Here is a 21329-nt window from a genome sequence, read left to right as displayed (position 1 = left end):
TCTCCGGAGGGGAAATGTTTTTAATTGTTCTAATGAGCAATGCTGCATATAATTGCTGTAATTTTCAGACTACCTTAATTTTGATATGTCTTTGTAGTGAATTTGATTCACATTAATTTCTTGTTAGAGGGGGATTAAATTGCTATAGTTTGAAAATCTAGAATATGCTTTGGAAAGTCAAGTGTTTCTGAAGAATATTTGGGTATCTTTATTATAGGTTATTTGCTTAAAGAGTTAATGATATATAGATAGATTTTTTTTAAAGCTAAGCCTTTATTTATAGGTCACTAGTAAATAGATGGTTTATGAGAAAATTTTCAATAAATTTGCACTATAATGTTTTGTTTTATTAGCCAAGCCAGCCACTTTTTTGGTTAATTCGTGTTTAAGAGTGTTCCTTTTTGATTATTTATAAGTAAATGAATGCATTATTAACATAGAGGTCTTGTTTGTGTGATTTGCTGCCTGGAAGATGTTCTGAAGCTTCTCTGCCATTGTCCTCTGCATGCCATGTGGGTGGTCGTGCTTTTCAGACACTTACATGGTTTTTAATGGAATAGAGTGATGGATGCGATATGACCATGAGAAGCACGAATATCTTTTTCAAAGTCCACCGTTGGCTGAAGCATCTACAGCACTTATAGCAAAATGTAAATTCCTTAAGAGAGATGCGAGCAGCTGAATATTATGTGAAAATACAGAAGCCGTCTTCAGTCATTAATTAGATGCTGTGTTTATATTAAAGAGCTAGCACACTTAAAAGTAAAATCATGTGGAACGTGTAGTTAAGTTCATGTTTCCTATAGTCATGCCATGCTTCACAAAGCCCTTTCAATAAAACTGAGTCTGTGTCCTTTATAATAATACAGATAAAACTTTATGCTGTGCTGTTACATTGGAATGTTCTGAGAATGTCAATGGCCCCCATGCTGTATTTACTAGCATGCTATTTTGAGCAGTGCCAGTACATCAGGATAATTTGGTATTACAAAAACAATAAAGTGGACATTCTTTTCTGTGAAAGAAAAAAGGGAACCAGTTAATATTTGCTATTCATAGTGAAGTCAACTGACTGTAATTTATATATTCGCTTTTGAACATTTTAGAGAAAAGGGAAAAAAAATGGCTGTAGCAGAGGCAAAGGAAATGAATACAAAGATAAGCATGAGATTAATTATCTGATAGAGGCAGGATTCTTACTGCCATGAGGTATATATGAATTGCATTTACTGATCACCTTAAAGTACACAACTCAGTGTACTATATATTTTTAAATTCAACAGGGGTCCTCTGTTTTCATTTGAAAAAAATAATGAAAAAAGGACCATTTTTCCGAAATGGTACCACTTTTGCCCCTGGTGGGACACCAAAATTTTTGTATCATATGTGGATTATATGTATTGTTTTTGTAAAAAAGTTCCACATATTTGATCTGTGAAATATTTGATTAAAGATTTCCGCAATACTAATTGAGAAGATGCATAGCTTTGGTCTAATTTTAACAAAACATAGTGTAGCCATTTATAACATGATAATGAGTACATTTGCAGGAAGAAAACAGTCCTTATTTCAGAACCAAAAAAGAAAAAATACCATTTACTTTCTCTATGGTCTTCCTCACTTGGCCAGTCTCTAATAGATTTCTGAGCTTATTTGAAGCATGTGGTCAGAAACCACTAATAATAAGCAGCTATCATAAGTGTTTCATCATGAGCGTATATCAAAGTGCTTTTCTACTGCTGGAAGTGATATGAGAATAAAAGTACCATGAAAGAGCAAAAGAAAAAAATAGACACTTAGCTCATAAACACTGAGAAAGGAAAAGCCATAATACTACATATCATTAAAATATGTTACGAAAATAATTGGCAGCACAATCTATGGCAAAGAAATTTTGGTAAATAGAAAGAAACCAGCCCAATCAGATTTGACCATGTAATGAGCATTGTCAGGAATCAGACAGAAGTTTTAAGCATAGGACAGATTTGTTTCCGATTACATTTTAAGACTGCAAAACTTCTGTAGTTTTTCTATCCATAGCAAACTCTTGATAATGTTTCATTTTCATTTTCACAGATGATACTAAGGGATTCTGTGACCAGTTCTCTTTGGGAAATGTATTTTAATAAAACAACTTTCAGTCTCTATGATTTAAAGTGAATACCACTATTATTTTTTAAAGTAATGATTATATGCCAAGTACTGTTTTAGGCATTTTACATAACATTTAAACCTCACAATGTTTCTTTGAGTTGGTGGTGTCTCTTTAGAGAAAGAGGAGGACTCGCCTACGATCTTATGGCTAATAAGCCATCAACTTAGAATTTGAATTCAAGCTCTTCCGACTTCATATTCTCCAGTTTAGTATATTCTCCAGTGCGTGCGTGCATGCTAAGTCACTTCAGTTGAATCTGACTCTTTGCGACCCTATGGACTGTAGCCCGCCAGGCTCCTCTGCCCATGGGGATTCTCCAGGCAAGAATACTGGAGTGGGTTGCCATGCTCTCCTCCAAGGAATCTTCCTGACCCAGGGATTGAATTCATGTCTCCTGCCTTGCAGGTGGATTCTTTACTGCTGAGCCACCAGGAAAGCCCAGTAGTGCAGTATTCTCCCAGTAGTGCAGCTTATTTGTACTGTAGTTGCATAGTGAACTCAAAATTCAGTATTATAACTTACTTCTCTAGACATTTGAGGAATAGTGGAACCCTGGACTTAGAGGAAGACAATCCTGTATTGGAATAATTGTTTCCACATTTACTAACCATATGATCTTGAGCAAGTCACTTACCCTCTTTGAAGTTTGGTATGTAGTATTGCTATGTAGTATATGCTTAATACATACTGAAATTTGAATATAGAGAAGTTTTTAGTCTGACTAATAGTGTTTCTTGGATGATCACATTAACAACTGTAAAATAAGAAGTTAAAGGCACCTACGTAAGCAACGAAAGGTCAGAAAACATTTGCTCCTCGGCAGGAACGTTTTGATTGTGTGTGAACTGGGTGTGGGAGGAACTTATCAAAGTCTGGAAGATTTGTTCTTCCAGAAAATAGAGTAACGGAGGAAGCAGCTGTGTGGTGCAACACAAATGATGCCCTCCGTGTTAGAGGGAGCAGGCACCATGGTGTAATGTTATCCCATTCACAGCATGGCCGTGATCTTAACTGACAAGACAGGAAATGAAAGTGCCATGGCAATCACATTCTTTAGGGGGAAAAAGCAAGGGAACAGAATGTGGGAGTGTGGGATAAGGAAGGATTGCAGTAAAAGTTGGTGTGACAAACACTGGAAAGTCTTGGGAAAACATGTAACAGAAGAGGACTAATTGATTTCTATGGAAGTTCAAATGTGAGCCCCTAACATTTTCTAGTGAGGAGACCCCAGGCATACGGTAAATTTGAAAAGATCATTGGCTCATTAGATCATTAGATCACTGGTAACCGCATAGAATAGCTAGTCATAAAGACCTGTAAGTATTAAAGCCAGTGTTATTATAATTCTTTTCCTCCATTTAGGTCCTGAAACTCATTGCTTTTCCTTTGTACAGTGCTGGGATTTTTTTCCCTTTCAAATTCACCTGTCATATTTACCAATTCTGAGCATCTCCTCAGTAGAGCATTTTGTTTGAACATCTATCCTTTTAGATAAAAAGAAAATGGCCGTTTCCTTTTTTCTAACACTTGTAGTAATTTTCTTTAAAAACAGCACACAGGTAACCCTTTGTGGTAATATGCGTGAGAAACACGGCCTTTTTTTTTTATCTTTTCTCACTGTCTCATGCAAGCGCAGCATACTTCATATCTTGCCCTAGCCCTGTTCTCTTCTTCTGTAGCTGACAGTGCTTATATATCAAGCGTTCCAACAAGATGCAGCTCCATTTAACAAAAAAGTGCCTTAAAAATGTAACTCTTCTTTCTGCATTTTTATTGCACAGTCCATCTGCTCCTTCATCTTGGCTGCTCTTCACTTTCACAGTGACAAGCCTTACTCCTTTTTCTTGTCTCTTGAGGCAAAATCTAATTGGCAAGTAGGAAGTCTTCAAAATTTGCCTTTGCCAGCCAACAGTAGTTTCAGATTTTTATGTAAACAGTTGGTTAAAATAGACTTGAAGGGTAAAGAGAAAACATAATGAAAACGAAGGATTTTTAGAAAGTCCTTTCCCACAGAATTGAACACACCTTCCTACAGTAGTAAGGGGCATAATAAATGTTTTCAAATGAATGAATTGTATTGTAGTTTTGTCAGCTCCTGGGTAAATGTGTAAGTATAATCAATTGATCAATATTTTTGATGGCCCCAAATAGCAAAAGGTTTAGCTTGAATTATTTTTTTTTCAGGCTGAGCTCTTTTGTGTGAAATATTCCTCTATTTCTGGCAAATTAAATAGTCTGAGTTTGTGATGCGGTAGGGATCAGTAGTATAGCCAGGGAGAAGAATTGATCCATAAGTGATCTCTGTATTACCATTTGCATTGCTGGCAGGCTGCAGAAATGCCAGAATCATAGCCTTGGGAATCATACTGGTACAGAAAAACACTGGTGATTGAGGAAATACCTTTAAATGGTTTCACTCCTCTCATTTAAAGTATGTCTGTGGAAAAGAACAGCTAGGTTCTGCCCAGGAGTCTAGTACCTGTACAGGCCAAGATACTAATAATGTCATTATAGCATCTAGTGGCTTTCCGTCGACCCTCTAATAAAGGTCCTTAGTTGCCTGCTTTCTTGAGTGAGATGGCTTTGCAGCAAGTGCTTGGAGAAAAGTTATCAGTGCTCTATGTTAGAAGCAGGCATTCTGCCAACAGCTTTATAATGAAGGTAAAATGAAATAAAGCGATGGATTGACAGTTTATGTGTTGAAAGTGAAGGAAATGGAGGTGTGGAGAAGCATTATGGGGAATCTTTCTAGTCATATCTTCAATTTAACCATCAGGGGAAATGCTTCAAAATCTTAGATTTATGAATTTCTAGTAAGCAGTTCCCCAGCATGTAAACAAATCTCAGTGGGCTGTTTTAGGAAGGTAGATTTGGGCAGTGAAGTAATCATTTTTATTCCTCTGATTTTCCAAATAGAAATGGACATATATGATAAAAATGTCAGCCACACTCTCCACGTCAGGGCCCTAACAGGATTACATGTCAGTTCTTAATGTCTCGCTCTGTTTTTCTTTGCCATGAATGGCTGCATTATTGCTCACAGGAACTTCACTGTAATATATGGTAAGAGACAAGTAGCTCTTTATGGCCAGTGATTATTCGGTTTGAATGAAACCTGTGATTTATGTCCATTTAACTGAAAAGCCTTGTAAATTCCCAGTGCTGCATTTTTCCTCAATAGAGAATGAGTCAAGCGAAAGTGACAACTAGGTTGGCGTGGAAATGTGCAGTGCATTGCCGTGTTATATTTAATATACCTGACATGAAAAACGTGCACACACCACACAGTCACCTTAAATAGGAGTGAAAGTGACATTAGCTTGCAATATGACTGCCATATTCAGTGGATTAGACACTAACATTGGCTTCAAAGGAGACTTGGACCTGGAGAGGGATGGGCAAGGGGCCGTGGGTTGTGATCGACAACTAGATCATCTGTCACTTCCTCATAATGTCTTAAAAATTAGTTGTCTTTATAGATGCGTCTGTTGATAATCTACAAAATATTATGATTCTTCCCTTTCATTACAAGTTTCATCTTTAGACCTAAGAAAGAGAGTGTGAAATTCAGGTGCAAATGTTATTCCAGATCTTTCTTTAGGAGGTGCTGATATAATTCCATAGGCTTTTTTTGCTGTTGTCGTTAATGTTGATGTCTCTTAGCTAGTCAGACCCCATACAAGGATCTGCCTTCCCTGGACTTGGGCTTGGCTACTACTTAGCCCTATCTCTAGTCCACCGGCTTTTTATCTGAGAGCTCCAACCTTCCTCCTCATCCCCATACTGCATCTAGTTTAGATAATGGTGCCTTGAGGGATTTTTTTCAGTATCTTTCTTTACTTTGTTTCCAAATTATATTTCAGTTTCCACACCCAAAAAGTAATTGTTTCAAATGAGATCTTATAACTTCAGGGCTTGTGACCTTCATTTCATTTCCAGGTCTCCTGTTTCATACTTAAACTGCTTCTTACTTAAGGATTTCAGGTGGAAAATTATTTTACCTTTTTATATTTGGGAAGAGAAGTGGCAACACAGCTATATTAATCTGTCTTCTTTATCTGCAATTTGGGTTATGTTTCTCACACTGTGGCTAACTTGATTCTAAAATGAAGAAAGCATTTTAAACAGAAACAGAAAATAAAGTTGGTATTTTCTTTAATCATCTTTGTAACTTCAGACCACAATCCTGCTTCTTACTTTTAAACTGTCATTGGTTTCAAAGCAGTCAAGAACTCAGGGCCTGCTAAAAATATCTGATCTGGCTTTGTTTTACACAATACTCTTGCTAAAACATTTTCCTCTGTGCTAAGACTGTGGTGTGGTCGTTGAATGAATCAAGAACAAGTCCATCTGAGAACAAAATAATACAGATTTCATGGGCCTAAGCTTATAATTTGGGATCTACTTTTACAATATGCTCATTGCGGGGGGTGGGGGGAAAATAATCAAACAACTCAAGTTTCCATAATAGATTGTTGTTTCTCAGCAAGTCTGGAAAATATGCTCTTCACAAAATAAAAATGATCTGATAATTTTATCATTACTATGGATAGTGTATGTCTTCTTTGTGGAAATATTGTCATGTTAGATCTTAGTTATGCTTAATTCACGAGCATGTGTAGAACACATTTGAAGTAGCCATGGTCTGAAGCTATTCTTCAGTCCTGGGTGAACAGAGGTTAGTTATGGTCTAGTAGGCTTGGTCCTTGCAATGACGGAGCCACGAAGCTTAGTTAGTGCCCTGTGTTTGTACCTCATTCTTCTAGGGCAAGCCTTCATTGTGCTACAATGTTGTTCTGTTAGAGAGGCTACTACTGTACAGTCCAGCAACCGCTGATTTCTGATCTGCTTATTTATAATTCAAAAGCTCGCCTATATATTAATGAACCCTTAATGAGCTGTTGAAAATGCCTGAATTACAGTCAGATTATTAAACTCAAACAGCCCCGTAATCATACCATTTGAGTGGGCTTAAGGTACTTCTCACATCTGCAGCTTAGTGTTGTGAAGGGTGTGCGTTTATTCGGAGAAAGCTTTGTAATAATTCTGACCCGTAATTTATTTATTGCCCTCCGAATGCAGTCATCTATGCAGATGCTCTCTCCCATTATCTGTGGGGCAGGTGCACAGCATGTTGAAAGACAGCTAATTAGGATTTGCTGAAAGATATGCAAAAACCATGGGCTTATAACAAAGCCAAGTTCATTGTTAAACAATGTTTTACTTTGTTTGTATGATTTATCTAAATCTTAGAGATACTGAAATGAATGTTATGGTTCTAAGTAGACTCCAAATGGGGTTATTGTTGTTTTAACTTTATTATGCTATGATAACCAAGGAGTCCAGATGTAAAACTTTTATAAACCTGAAAACCACTGTCCCTGTGTATGTTTTGGATTAAAGACAACATGGATCAATTTTTAAATTATTGTTTTCCCAAGTTTCACTGTGAAGATATCAAGATCTTTTGATCATCACAGTGTTTGATTCATCTGGCTCTTGCAAATTTAGATTCATTAAGATGTTTATAGGTGTGTAGAGGAATGGGTGTTACGATCGGAAGCCATCATATCAGAAGGTGTGACTTTGGCAGGTTGGTAAGCTAAGTAACAGTGAGGGAGGTAGGATGAGGAATAAAATAGTAATTTGAACATAAAGTAAGAAAATAAATAGAAATATTCAAATTAAAAATAATTTTGGAAACTGAATTATTGCTATTTAAAAATTTGTAATCATGACTTTGATTAATAGAGAAAAAATCCATTCACTTTTCCAACTATAGTTACAAAAATGATTTCAGTGTTGATAAATAGCCTCAATATTTCCATACTGTGAAGTGCTCTAGTACTTTTGATCCAAAGGAGTATGAACTTTGTGCTGATTTACTTATGATTTTAGAAGAGTTATTCATTGCAAGGGGAGAATGTTATGCTAGCTGAAAGTACATACTTATTTTTATATGTGTCCACTGTGACTGAGTTTAAGGGTTGCTTCCTATTGGTATGGTGGGTTTACATACATATTAGGTATGTATATATAAGTGCCATCCGTAGGTGATTACTTTCTGTCCTTTGCATTTCTTCCTGACAGGTTTCCTTCTTCTAGTCTGTTTCCTTGTGTATCAGTCATTGAGCATCTTCTCTTGTTTGCTACACTGTTCAGGGGAGTGTAATAGCTTGGAGTATGTATGTTGATTTACTATTAAAGAGCCTCACCAATATCCATGGTGTATAACTACAGGGGGAAAACTAGGAACCTGGAAGAACCTTAAAGGTAGATTAAAATCCACATTTCCAGGAGAAACATCAGTAGCTATAAATATAAAAAGGAAATAACAAATACAAATATATGAGCAAAAATTTAGTTTAAAAAAGAGAAACTTAAGGAACTCCCAAACAAATGGTATAAAAATGAAACAGAGCCCAAAATAAGAGGTTACTCAGTGAGTCCTTACTTCATGCCAAATGCACAAAACACTTGGTATGTGGAATTATAAGAATTCTAGGCCATGAAATTTTAGCATAGAACAAAGTGAGGGGAAGAAAATCAAAGATGCTAAATTAGAAGTACTAATGTAACCAATATTTAGCAGTTTCTCTTAGATCTAGAAGAAATAGCAAATACCTGTTAGTCTATCTTTAATTATCAACAATGTGCTGATACTGATTTTTATCTTATTTAAGAGAATTATCTAACATTTTGGTTCCCTAAATGAATTTATTGTCTTAGTATATCGTAGTTTTCAACCCTTATTTATTTACCTCAGAACAGGCAACAGATATAATTTTAAATTATTGTGAGTTAGTTTTATTATCCAGTTGAAATTATTCTGAAGTATATTTTTAAATGAAAGTGACAGCTTTAAAGTGTTTTGAGGGAGGAAATTAAAGTTGTGCATTTGAGTTAAGACAACCAAGAGCTCTGTCATGCTGTGGGTATAATTCAGGGCATCTAGGAATGAAATCTGTTCTTAAAGAGAATTGATGGTAGTTTTAGGTTAGCATATAAAATAGCAGAGCTGGTGCTCAGTTGAGTACTTGGCAGCTTATAGATGTTACTGTCATGTAAGTTACACTAGACACAGAGTGTGCACCACTGTGGATAAACAACAACAGGCACAGACGCAAAAGACAGAATCCAAATGCAGACATGCAAGATGCCAACTTCCATCCCCTCCTTCCCCAAGATGCCTTGTAACTAGTGTGGGGATCCTGCTTTTAAACAGATTTACAGAGGTTAATTGGGCTGGGATATTTTCGATTATGTTACACACTAATGAAAATGCTGATTTTGAGCTGTCATGACTCCAGTGCTTTTTATACTGTGATAATTATTTTAAAACTTCTGTCTTCTGTGTTGTTGAAAACGTCTTGGCAGAAAGCCTATGTGACCTGATTAAACCTATGAATTGTCAGCTGTGATCTATAATACTCAGATGAGTTTGCTGACTGGGCATCACTTAGGAAGTTCTTGATTTAAAAGCAAAATTATACTGAGACTACTGTGCCCAGCACTGCATTGCCATGTTGATGGCATATTTTTAATCCTGTATTTAGTGTCCTGGTTTGATGGCGATTGCTTAACAAATTCATTTAATAATATATATTTTTAAAGCATAGCTAATTACCTCATAATGTATGTATTTCTCATCTCTCCCTGAAATTACGTGATGGAAAAGCCCATCTAATCCTGTTTATTTTCTAATTTTTGAATATAGCTTGTGAATATATTATGGGATTTTAAATTCTGTTCTTCCAACAGTATGGAGAAACGGAATAACTGCCTTTTGATAGGTTTGTTTTGTATCCTTGGAATTATTTTTTTTCTTTGTCAAAAATCTTGAAAATTTTACCCCCATCCCATTTTTGCTTAAGTCATCTAAACCTGGGAAGATTGCATGTTAGAATATTCTGAGAAGCCAGGGTTACCTTTTTCCAAGGATCTAATCAGAATATATTGAGAGAGAGTGATATTAGACATTTCATAGAAGAATTTTCATACTTACTGGTACTTATTGATAAAATGCAAACAATGAAATTCTCAGCATGAATTATAGTGCACTGATGTTGTTTGATCATTTACTCAAATAAATAAAATACTCACACTATTTGTCCTGTTTCTCGCTTCTTCTCTCTCTGTCTCTCTCTCTCTCTTTCCTTGAAGGTCTCAGCATCAGAGGAGCCCAGGAGGAGGACCCTCCCGATCCCCAGCTAATGAGACTGGACAATATGCTTTTGGCAGAAGGGGTTTCAGGTCCTGAGAAAGGTGGGGGATCGGCGGCAGCAGCTGCAGCCGCGGCAGCCTCTGGAGGTTCTTCAGATAACTCTATTGAACACTCAGATTACAGAGCCAAATTGACCCAGATCAGACAAATCTATCACACAGAACTGGAGAAATATGAACAGGTCAGCAGCCGCCACTCTCATAGTCCTGCACAAACCCTCTATTGCTCTTCTAATAGACCGTGCTAACTCATTCTGAGGGCTGCGAGGGGTAGGTGTTAAGAGCAAAACAAATAAGGTCAATGCAGAAATCCAAGTGAACTGTTGAATTCGTGAAATGAAGTCCCTTTGAGATTTTATAGGTGACGCTAAGCCTATTTTATCCCATCTACTTGCTTTAGTTTTACTCATTCGCCACATTACATGCCCTTACGGCCACACCTGCAGCCATCCTTCCCCTGTAACCTCACTGCTTGGTGCTCGTCAAAGCTCTGGATCATTAACATTTATGCACTGGCCTTGTTCATAGCTATTATAACAGATTTTAAGGGGAAACCTTGCCTAGCGAGCTCTGCCTGCTATGCTGTGAGCCCTAGAATCCTCCTAGGAGTTAATTCTTAAGGATTATGCCCAGCTGAGGGGAGGGAGCTAACTTAACAAAGTAAGCAGGTTCTGGCCTTTCTCTCTGAGGAGACCTCCCAAGATAATTATAGGTTTCCTGGGGCAGAGAACACAAGGCATTGTGTGCTAAATTCCTGATTAGAAAGAAAGTATGGATTAAAAATGCTGTTCTCAGCAATTATATTAAGCATACTTCATTGAATCTAAGATATCTTTGATTTTAAGCTGTTTCATTGTGTATGGTACCACCACCAAGGAAAAGTTAATTGCCCCAGTGAAGTATAACCTGCCATTGATAGTAAAATGCTTCCCAGAGATGCTAAAATATGGGGTAGTCTTAGATTCAGTGAAATAAGGTAAAATGTTGGTGGTTCATTTTAAACATATTTTAGTTGTTCATTAAAGGCTAAAAACCTGCTTAGTTTGAGGAATTCTCACTGAAAGGTAATTTTAAAAAATTATTACGGAAATGTTTAAGTGTACTTTTAATAAAGAGAATATTAAGCTGAATCCTACGAAACTGTCAGGTTTTTAGGTCATAAATAGTTATATATTGGTTATAGAGTTCACCCTAAAATAAGAAACCTCCTAGATACCCATCATCCAGATGAATAGCAAAAATCAATGTCAGTCTTATTTTGTCTATCTCCCTTGGCCCCCCTCTTTTTTGGCGGGGGGAGTATTTTAAAATAAGTCCTAGGCATCATGTCGTTTTATGCATAGATACTTCATTGCGTAGTCAGGCATTTATTAAAGTTTGAAGACCTTAGTGTGATGTCCTGGTTAGTTTTAATATTGATTTTTCTTCTAAGTTCCCCATGTAGCTTTAGTTGTATATGTTATTTTTTTCATTGCTTTCTCTAATGTTCTGGATATGGTATTAATAAGCAAATGCTGGATTCTGTCCCAGAGGTGAGTGTGTTTTGAGGAATGGTAGAAAGATTTATGTAGCTTTATGTTAAAATACAATATAAATTAATATTATAAGATGTCTTTTTTTCTGAATAGGCTTTCTGGGATCTCATACTGTATCTCTAGTCTCATTTGCAGGAATAATTTTTGGTGGAAGATGTGCAAATGAAAATTTTGGAAAAATAGCCTGTGTATGTATATTAAAAAATTGAGCTTTCTGATTTGACATATGAATAATTGAGAGTAAACAAAATAAGTCACGGTTGAAAAGGTTGCCCTGAGCATTAACAGTAGAAAACGGCTCTAATTTGTAGGATAACCCTAATTGCATAACTTTCTGTTAAATACATCTGTACATACTTACTAAATAAATACTACCAGTCACTTTGCATGGAAAGATCTGTAGAATTAGGGGTCAATTGGCCAGTACTTATAGCTGAGGAATTAAGGTGGTTCCTTACTATCTTCTGCCACATTCCTTCACACAAGCCTCCTTATTTTCTCCCTTTAGCCCTGTTGAAAGTTGGGTGAAACTGGCATCAGTCATTGTCATTAAGGTTTTTGTTTTGTTTCTTTTAAAAACACACATGTACACACAATATCTTCATATACTAATCTACTGTTTGTATTTTTGTTTTAAATGTCAGGCTGGGAAATAATGAATTTTAAAGTTTAGTCATGAATCTTATTTCTAGATAAGTTCAGTAGCCAAATAAAAACCATTGAATGTATATTTCCTGTCTCATTTTTAACACAAGAAATAATGGATATATGAAATCTATGCAGTATTATGGACAAATAAAACAAGATGACTAGTTGACTGATTCAACAGAAATTTAGTTTACAAATTTTCTCCTGTAGGTTTTGAATTGGTTTAGAAATAACATTAGCATTTAGTTCTCTTGAGTGGTCTTTGGGGCTGGTTTTTATTGCTCTCCTGTCTGTGGTTCCCAGGTTTGTTAGGATCAGTGAGTTGACCTAAGATAATCTTTTCTTTGCACACTTTTGGGATATGGGGACATTATCTGAGATAGAACGTTCAAGGATTTACTTTGGAGTTGCTAAAAGAGCTGTGAAGAACTAAATGAGACGAAGGCATCAGTTCAGATGAAGGCATGATATTTCTAAAATAGATAATGGTATTATAATTTCTATTTTACAGATGAGAAAATGAAACTCAAGTAATTTGTCCAGTGTCACACATCTAGTTAGTGTCAGAATTGGGTTTTGAAATCAGTTTCTGACAATATGCCTTCCCTTCCTGTTGAATTATGCTGCTACTTGTGTATATAAAAGAACAAAACTCAACGGAGCAGATTTTAAAGATCTTATTGGCTTTATTCAGTGATTCATGAATCGGTCAGCATCTCATCTAGCAAATAGAAGGAGTTATACAAAATGAAAGATGCCTGTAGGCAGACAGGAAAACGACAAGGAAGTTAGACTACCAATGAGAGAATTGGTTGTGGCGAGTTCACCTTTCTTTAGGGCATGGTAGGTTTCTATCAGGCAGATTACCTCACTCATGCTGACCCAGTAATTCCAGATTGGTTTAAGATTACATTCCTAGGAGAGGTTGAAAGGTAATTATGTAGTCTTGGTTGGGTGGCTTAGAGCATAGCATAAGTGACTCCATTTTGGGTCACTTCTCTTGTTTTTAACAATTAGAATTTGCAAAAAGTTCAGATACATCCCAGTTTTTCTCTGATTTGCTCATGTTGTATTACATGTGGGATGGAATCAGAATAGAGGTGAACAAAATCCAACTATTTTAATCCCTTTATATTTAATTACAGTTAATCTCTTAACTATTAAAATCCCTTAGAAATTTTCCTCCTAAAATTACATGAACATGTGTACTTGAGTGACAGAAACCTTATTAGTAAGTAGGAAGAACATATATGTTAAGGCAGAGGCTTTGTCAGAAAGGGGTATTGAGTCTTTTGCTAAAAGAAATAAACTGCATTGGAATCTCAGAGCTATTTACTCCACTGTGTTTTGCAATGAAGCTGTAATGAAAATGTATCTGAAGCCTGTTTAGATTTAGATTGCCATAAAATTAACAAACACCACCACTGTAGTAAATTAAAGTACCTTATAAACACAGCCACATTTACAAAGCTAAGCAGACTAGAGCTACAGTTAGAGCAAAATTAAATCCAAGCTGCAAGGCTCAGCTTTATGTGTATGTTTTAGGAATGGTACTGTGTTTAAAATCCTGTCCTTTTTTTTACCGCCAGGAAATGTCCTTTGATCATATGTTTACATTACATAGGCTCAGATGTAATGATTCTTAGTGATAATGATCTAAATTCACTTATAAATGCTCTTGAAATATTAGACATAGAATATATATTAGAGTAAGGTTCTTGAATATTACTACCCCCTAAAAGGAAAACCAAAATTATTTTACTTTTCTCTTGTTGATCCTGACACCCAAGAGGAATATGATAATTTTTCAAAGCTTGCAGCGATTGGGTTGTAATATGAACGTATGTAATACGTTCATATTGAGTGTACTGCCTTCCTCTTTAGCTGGGAGAAAAACCTGGTTGCCTCTTTGTCTTCTTGTTGATTAGCTGCAAGTTTGTTTATTTTTTTTTTCAGAGGAGAAAAACAAATTTTTTATTTTGTGTGTACAGGATCCCCATATATTTATAAGACTCAAACACGGCCAGGTAATGGAGGTTTATATGCCATCCCGAGCTATGGGATGGGATTAGCTACAAATTTTGGAAAATCTTTTTACTGTACCTTTCAAATATGCTCTTATGATTAAAGGCCCAAGCATTAGAATAGGTGAATTCCTAATGAACTTGAACCAAGCATCCTGGGAAGCCTGCTTTTAAGAATTAAAGGCCTTGTTGATCCTTCTACCTCTCTACCAAAGGGAAAGGGATACAGTTGGTTTTTGCAAATGAAATTTAACTTTGAGATTTGTTCTGGAATAAAAAGAAAAGATATATATCATACCCTGTACAGTTCTCCCACTTTGCTTGTACCAGAAGAAATGCTTGTACACAAGCAATTCACTTCATAATTTACAGTTGCTATAATAGAGATGACATATTGAAAGCTATCTACTATAATTATATTGAAATACATTTTTGCTGAAGGCAAAAGTGTTGTAAGGGTCTGAACCCTCCCTAAGCATCTGGAAACCTGCTTTCTGAGTTCACAGATGTCTTGAATTTACCTCAAATCAGGTAAAACATTGGAGCCAAGCAGGTACATTCAATGTGCTCAAGACCAATTAGGCACTGTTTGGCTAATAGAGGCCTCCCAGACTGCAGGGGTTTGTGGGGGAATGGAGAATGAATGTGCAGCCTGAACCAGTGTAAGGGCATGGCCTTGTGCTTTTTGAGGCTCTCAACAACATTGTATGTTTATATTTGATGGCAAGATCTTTGCTTGTAAAGAATTTTTTTTGAAACAGGTTTTAAAATGCTGATGTTATTACATGCGAGATTGTGTAACCCACAAACTCCTAATCCCATTTTGCTGTTTGTTCTTAATAGCAAAAATATAGTAGGAAAGACAAAAGGATACTACCTGGTGTAAACTTCATATTTCAGTTTTCCAAGCGAGCCTTTGTCATTCATTGCTCCAAGAGAAGGGTTTTACTGCTTTGTCAGCTTTTCCTTGACTGGAAGGAGTGTTTGAGTGTTCCCTTTTTCCCTTCAAGTTTATAGTCTGCTGACTCTATGTATCAAATGTATCTTTGGCCACAATCTTGATTAATGAAATGAATTGTTTTATATTTGAATACTCTCTTTTTTTTCCCATTTTTTTGGAAGCAGTGTTTATATTTATTCGAGCAATGGGAAGGCTATTATGTTAGGTAACATTACACTATGTTAGATAATCAGAGTAGGAACTTACTTGTGGAATGATACACACAAAAATATGCATTTCATAAAATTACCATTTCCATTATCAATAATAACTGCCATTTATTAAGCATTAATTATGTTCCAAGTTCTGCAGTTAACTTAACATGTATTTTATAGTATAATCCTTACAAACCCTCATGAGACAGGTCCACAAACTATGTGATTGCGTTAAGATGTGTTGAGGTATGATAGAATCTTCAAAAGAGTGGATATATGTATATGTATAACTGATTCACTTTGCTGTACATCAGAAACTAACACAACATTGTAAACCAACTGTTGTTGTTTAGTCACTAAGTTGTGTCCGATTTTTTTGCTCCAATTAAAAGAAGAACGATAGGTGTTTCATCTTTGCGGCTGTTTCGTAGGCATATTGATCTCATTCTGGTTGGCTTAAATAAAAGGTATCTTTGAATGTTGACTTTTTTTGGAAACAAGAAGAATTTGTTATTTTATAAACATTACATAAATATAAAATCTATAATATTTGACTAGAGTTACTTTCAAGGTTATAAAGATATCTAGAAAATGGATGCATGCAAATTTGGGAGTCATCAACTTTTAATAGAGATTTATTCTTTCTTTGAAGTGTGAATTTTTAGAATAGGGAGTGTTATGATCTGTTTGCAGTCAGCCTGTCTAGATGTTTACAAAAGGCCAATTCAGTTTTTAGATCTGATCATGAACCGTTTTAATACTTCCTCTAAAATAGGTGCTTGCTCAGTGTCTGATTTTACCTTTTTTTCTTCAATGATGGGACCTTACAGGCAAGAAAGGGGTTGAATCTTGAATTCACCATCAAAAAAACCACCACGGTGAAACAAACAAAACCCTGAAAACTAATTTTGACTGTAAACCAATTATATATGGATATGGAGGAGATAGCTTTACTATCTCCTATTGTATTTAACAAATATATTTAATAAATATCATTAACAGCATTATAAAAAATCCAGATGTTTCAAATCCTCAATTATATTACTTAGTTTGACTTTTTAAAGAGAAAGGAACAAATGGCAAGGAGAAAGGCTGTTATAAGAATTGATTTAAAATATTTTTTATCAGATGAAGCCTTCCAGTTTATTTAAGTATGTTATTACAATGCCTATTTTAAATAAAACATATATTTTGTTGCATAGTAAACAAAAATGCATCCTAGATAATTTTCAAAAGCTGGATTAAAAGAAAAAAGAGGTTTCTGCCATTACTTGTAAGTCAGAAAATTCAAGGAATCGAAATTCACTTCCTGAATCTAGTTAACCAAGGTGTTTCTACATTTGTATTGTGGACATTGACTAGAAAATTCTTAACAGACAATTCTACTTGGAAAAATAAGAAGGCAATGAAAAAATTTTCCAATGTCTATTTTAATGATATAGTCTTGTAGGTATGACAGAAGATATGATAAATGTTTAAAGTGAGCATCTTATGTTATAAACAGTATTGATGCTAGTATGTGGTTTGGTGGCCCTTCAAAATAACTGCAATCATTTGATCATTCTTACTGCACTTACATGTTTCAGAAAATGTATACCTTTTAAGGAAGAGGAGATGAGGCAATACTGTGCTCTGCTCTGCAACTGGTACAGATGATGCTGTAAATGAGGCTGTAATTTACTTTCAGTGGTAAAAAGGAAAAAAATCACTTTGCCTAAAGTGTATGCATCTTTCTTAAGGGCGTACCCAGATTTTAATTATCTAAATGTAAATACTTAACGAATTTTACTTAGAGTAATGAGCTAAAGTGCACACTACATAAATGAGATGTTCTAATTAATCATGTATGAACTACTGGTTTAAAGAAAAGCTATGAGAATTCTGCGAATGTTGGGCTATTGCCAAATTGCTAATCAGCATTTGCATTCATAGATGACTTCACTTAATAAGTTGTGAGACATTCAGCAAATGTTTTAGGAAATTATGAGTTTTTAGATGCAGAAACTTTTTGCTTTTAACCCTTGTTTTTAACACAACCCTGTGGCTGCTTAGAAACCATAGGCAGACATTCATTCTGGGAGAGATTAAAATACAACCAGAGAAAAACTGAGAGTCAGAGAAGAACTGGGAAAAAAGAAAAAAACAATTCAGGTATCACTCACACAGGAGACTTGGATGATCTGTCAAGACGTACACTCTGTCATAGACATACGTTGCCATAATGTGTGAACTAGATTTGTAGGAATTAGCATTGTTACCTGTGCAGATTAGAAATACCCTGGTACAGCTGTTCTCAAACTTTTGGTTTAAGAACTTGAATTCTTAAAAATTATTGGAGATCTCCTAAGGGCTTTTGTTCAGTGGATTATATCTATCAATGTATTATAATAGAAATTAAAACTGAGAACAAATTAAAGTATGTATTAATGTAAAAAACAGTAATGAAACATTATCTGTTTAATATAATATTTTTTAAAACTTGCATTTAAAAAAAAACACCTCAACATTTAGAAGAATGTCACTGCTTTTACATTTTTGCAAAATTTTGTCATGTTGGGCTTAATAGAAGTCACTTGGATTCTTAAATGTCTTTCTGTGGTCAGTCTCCTTTCCTGTGGTTGAAGTATATGAAGAACACCTGTCCTCACACAAATATGTTATTGGAAAAGGGAGGGGTGTATTGATAGCCTTTTAAAATACTTATGGATATTATTCTCTTGTATTATGCCAAAACTTGACAAGTTGTAGTATCCTAAATATTAGCTATCATGAGTCTGAAATCATACCAACTTTTTGTACTCAGTTCCTTTACAATCTATTGGTCTAGTGTACACTTTGAATGGATCTTCTACTTATGCATATTTTTGTAGCATCATGCATTGATCATTTGAAAAATAATGGTTCTCTGAGTTATGTACATTTTCCAATGTTAACACCTTATATAACATCAAAATGTCATATTTATTAGTATCAACACCAAATTAATCAGAAAGTCTGCTAGGAAACTATCAAACTCAAGGTAGTAGATGCAGGTTTTCCAGAATTTCACCATTGGCACAACTACTGTCAGCTATTTTCCTTGATGTGACAAGCTTGCTTGGTTCATTTTTGAGAAAATATCTACCAAATACCCAAATCAGAATAATTGTAATAATTTGTTGATTTTACTTTCAAATAAAAATGGTATTCCATGAAATAGACAACATCAATTCACAACTTAAACAATCACACGAGAGCTTTTTCTCAAGACAACCATCCTTTGATAAGCAGTTGAAGTGCTTTTGGTATGCTTCCCATTTTATCAAACAGAATGTTAAAGATGTAGTCAAAGATTGAGATGTAATAAAATGAATACTTTCTCTTGCTTTATCAAGACATTCCTAAGTGAAACTGCCTTCTGTGGGTGTGGTGGGGGTGTGTGTGTGAATGTATGGTAGTAAAGAATAAAAAGGAACATCAAAGATTACTTAGTATACTATTTCTCAGGGAATTTTTCTTAGTATGTTGGTCCACAAGGTGCTATAGAGCTGTGCTGTCCAGTATGGTTGCCACTGGTCATAAAAAGCTGTTGAATCCTTGAAATCTAGCTCATCTGGAATGAGATGTGATTTTGTAAATGTAAAGTATATACTGAGTTTCAAAGTGTGTGGGGGAAAAAAAATGGAACATATCTCATTAGCAGTTTTCTAAAGATACTATTATGTGTTGACATGTTAATATTTTTCATATATTGGGTTAAATAAAATATGTTGTTAAAATTGGGCTTCCCTGGTGGCTCAGCAGTGAAAAATCTGCCTGTAATGCAGGAGACCAGGGTTCCATCCCTGGGTTGGGAAGATCCCCTGGAGAAGGAAATGGCAACCCCATCCAGTATTCTTGCCTGGGAAATCCCATGGATAGGAGTCTGGCGGGGTACAATCCATGGGATTGAGAAAGAGTTGGACATGACTAAGTGACTAAACTACCACCACATTGTTAAAATTAATTGCACCTGATTTTTATTTTTTAATGTGGCTATTAGAAAAATTATAATTTCAATGTGAAAAATGAAACACGTTTGGAAAATAGTCAATGCAATAGCAAAAACATTAAATGACCAAAAAAATTTTTTTTCGTATGTGGCTCACAATATTCTTCTTTTAGGCAGCACTGCTCTAGATAAAAGAGGTTTTGTGACCAAATTTATTTGGTCAAAGTTGGATACACCATTTTCCCTTGAAAATTTATGATGATGCATGTTGGCATATTGAAAGTACTGAAGAATCCTACCCCTCCCCCCCAAATTTTAAATTATGGTTAACCCCCCATTTCCCAAACTATATTAACATTTTCTAGAACTAACTTATAAAAGTCTATATCCAAATTTGCTAATTTCAATTTGCTATTCTAGTTTGCTTTTCTTCATTTTACTAATAAGAAAACTGAAGACTGGAGTTTATCAAATTATATAATTTAAAATTATATGAACATCTCTTTTGAGAAAGTACCAGAAAAAAATTTTATGTGTATTTCTTGGCAGGATGACCACTTATTTTCAGCTTGGCACAAGATAGTCTATGTTGATAATAGAGTGGGGAAAATCTTAAAGTTACTTCTCTTTACTATGGTTTCCTTAAAGATGGAAAGAACTTCCACTTTCAAAGCTACAAAGTTCCTTAATGTTTTACTGTCCCATAACTCCAGACAATAATTTTTAGCCTTTTAAAATTATAGACTGGCTAAGAATCTGAAACGAGAAGAAAAATTCCACAGGTTGTCCCCTCAGGAAAGACAAATGTGCATACAACTTGAATAAGATTTGAGGGAGTGTCATGGACACTCTAGACCTCTCCATGGAGTGCAGATTAAAAATTTGTCAGTTATAAAGGTTCGTCAGGGATAATGTATTTATAGATATTAATCAACATTACTCTTGAATTGTAATACAAAACCCCACCAATCCATGGGTGGCTATTGAATGCCTACCATGTATGCTGTGCAAATCCATACTCTGAAAAATCCCAGAATCACCGCTTTAAATTTCTTAAAACTTATATGTGCTTAAAACATAAAAACTTTGACTGGTAAGCAAGACTCATTTTACCTCACCTTAGAAATATTTATATAAAAGCTCTGCTTAAGGTAACTGAAACAGTGTCCTTAAAAGTTAGTTCTCTCATGAGCAGTTAGAAAAACCATCCTGTTCTATATGTTCAGGTTGTCTGTAGGGAAATTATGTTATTAATTATTATATAATGTTACATCTTCAAAATGTGCCTTGCCATGATCAATGATTGTTCTGTCTGCTTGCCCTACTAAGCAGCCATGCAATAAGATGCAGAATCTCCTTTTTTAAAAAACAAACAAACAATACTATAATGTATCATTTTTATGCAGAGATATAGACAGATACTTTATTCACCAAGGTGATACTGGATACCTGTGTAGGCCCAGTTACATGGTTTTATAGATCTAAAGAATATAGGTGAGCTGAAAGAGACAGGGACAGGATTTTTAACTAAAAGTTTGAGACCCACATCTAATTCTTATTTTCCTGCTGCCCCTTCCCTGAGGAGTTGAGCTGCTTTATCCCTCTTTCAGAAATGGTGT

General features: G+C 35.2%; 1 protein-coding gene across 3 annotated transcripts in view; it reads left to right on the top strand.

Annotated features, from left to right (window-relative positions):
- Positions 1-21329, top strand: part of PBX3 (PBX homeobox 3) — a 218068-nt gene that overhangs the window by 153208 nt on the left and 43531 nt on the right. For all 3 annotated transcript variants that reach the window (XM_065928440.1, XM_065928443.1, XM_065928442.1), the window contains exon 3: positions 10319-10560. In XM_065928440.1, coding sequence (XP_065784512.1) covers positions 10319-10560 — 242 coding nt within the window. The remainder of the gene's footprint in view (positions 1-10318; positions 10561-21329) is intronic.

Source organism: Muntiacus reevesi, chromosome 3 (genome assembly GCF_963930625.1).
Source record: "Muntiacus reevesi chromosome 3, mMunRee1.1, whole genome shotgun sequence".
Lineage (NCBI taxonomy): Eukaryota > Metazoa > Chordata > Mammalia > Artiodactyla > Cervidae > Muntiacus > Muntiacus reevesi.
The sequence above is the reverse complement of the archived record's forward strand: the minus strand, read 5'-3'. Positions and strand labels throughout refer to the sequence as shown.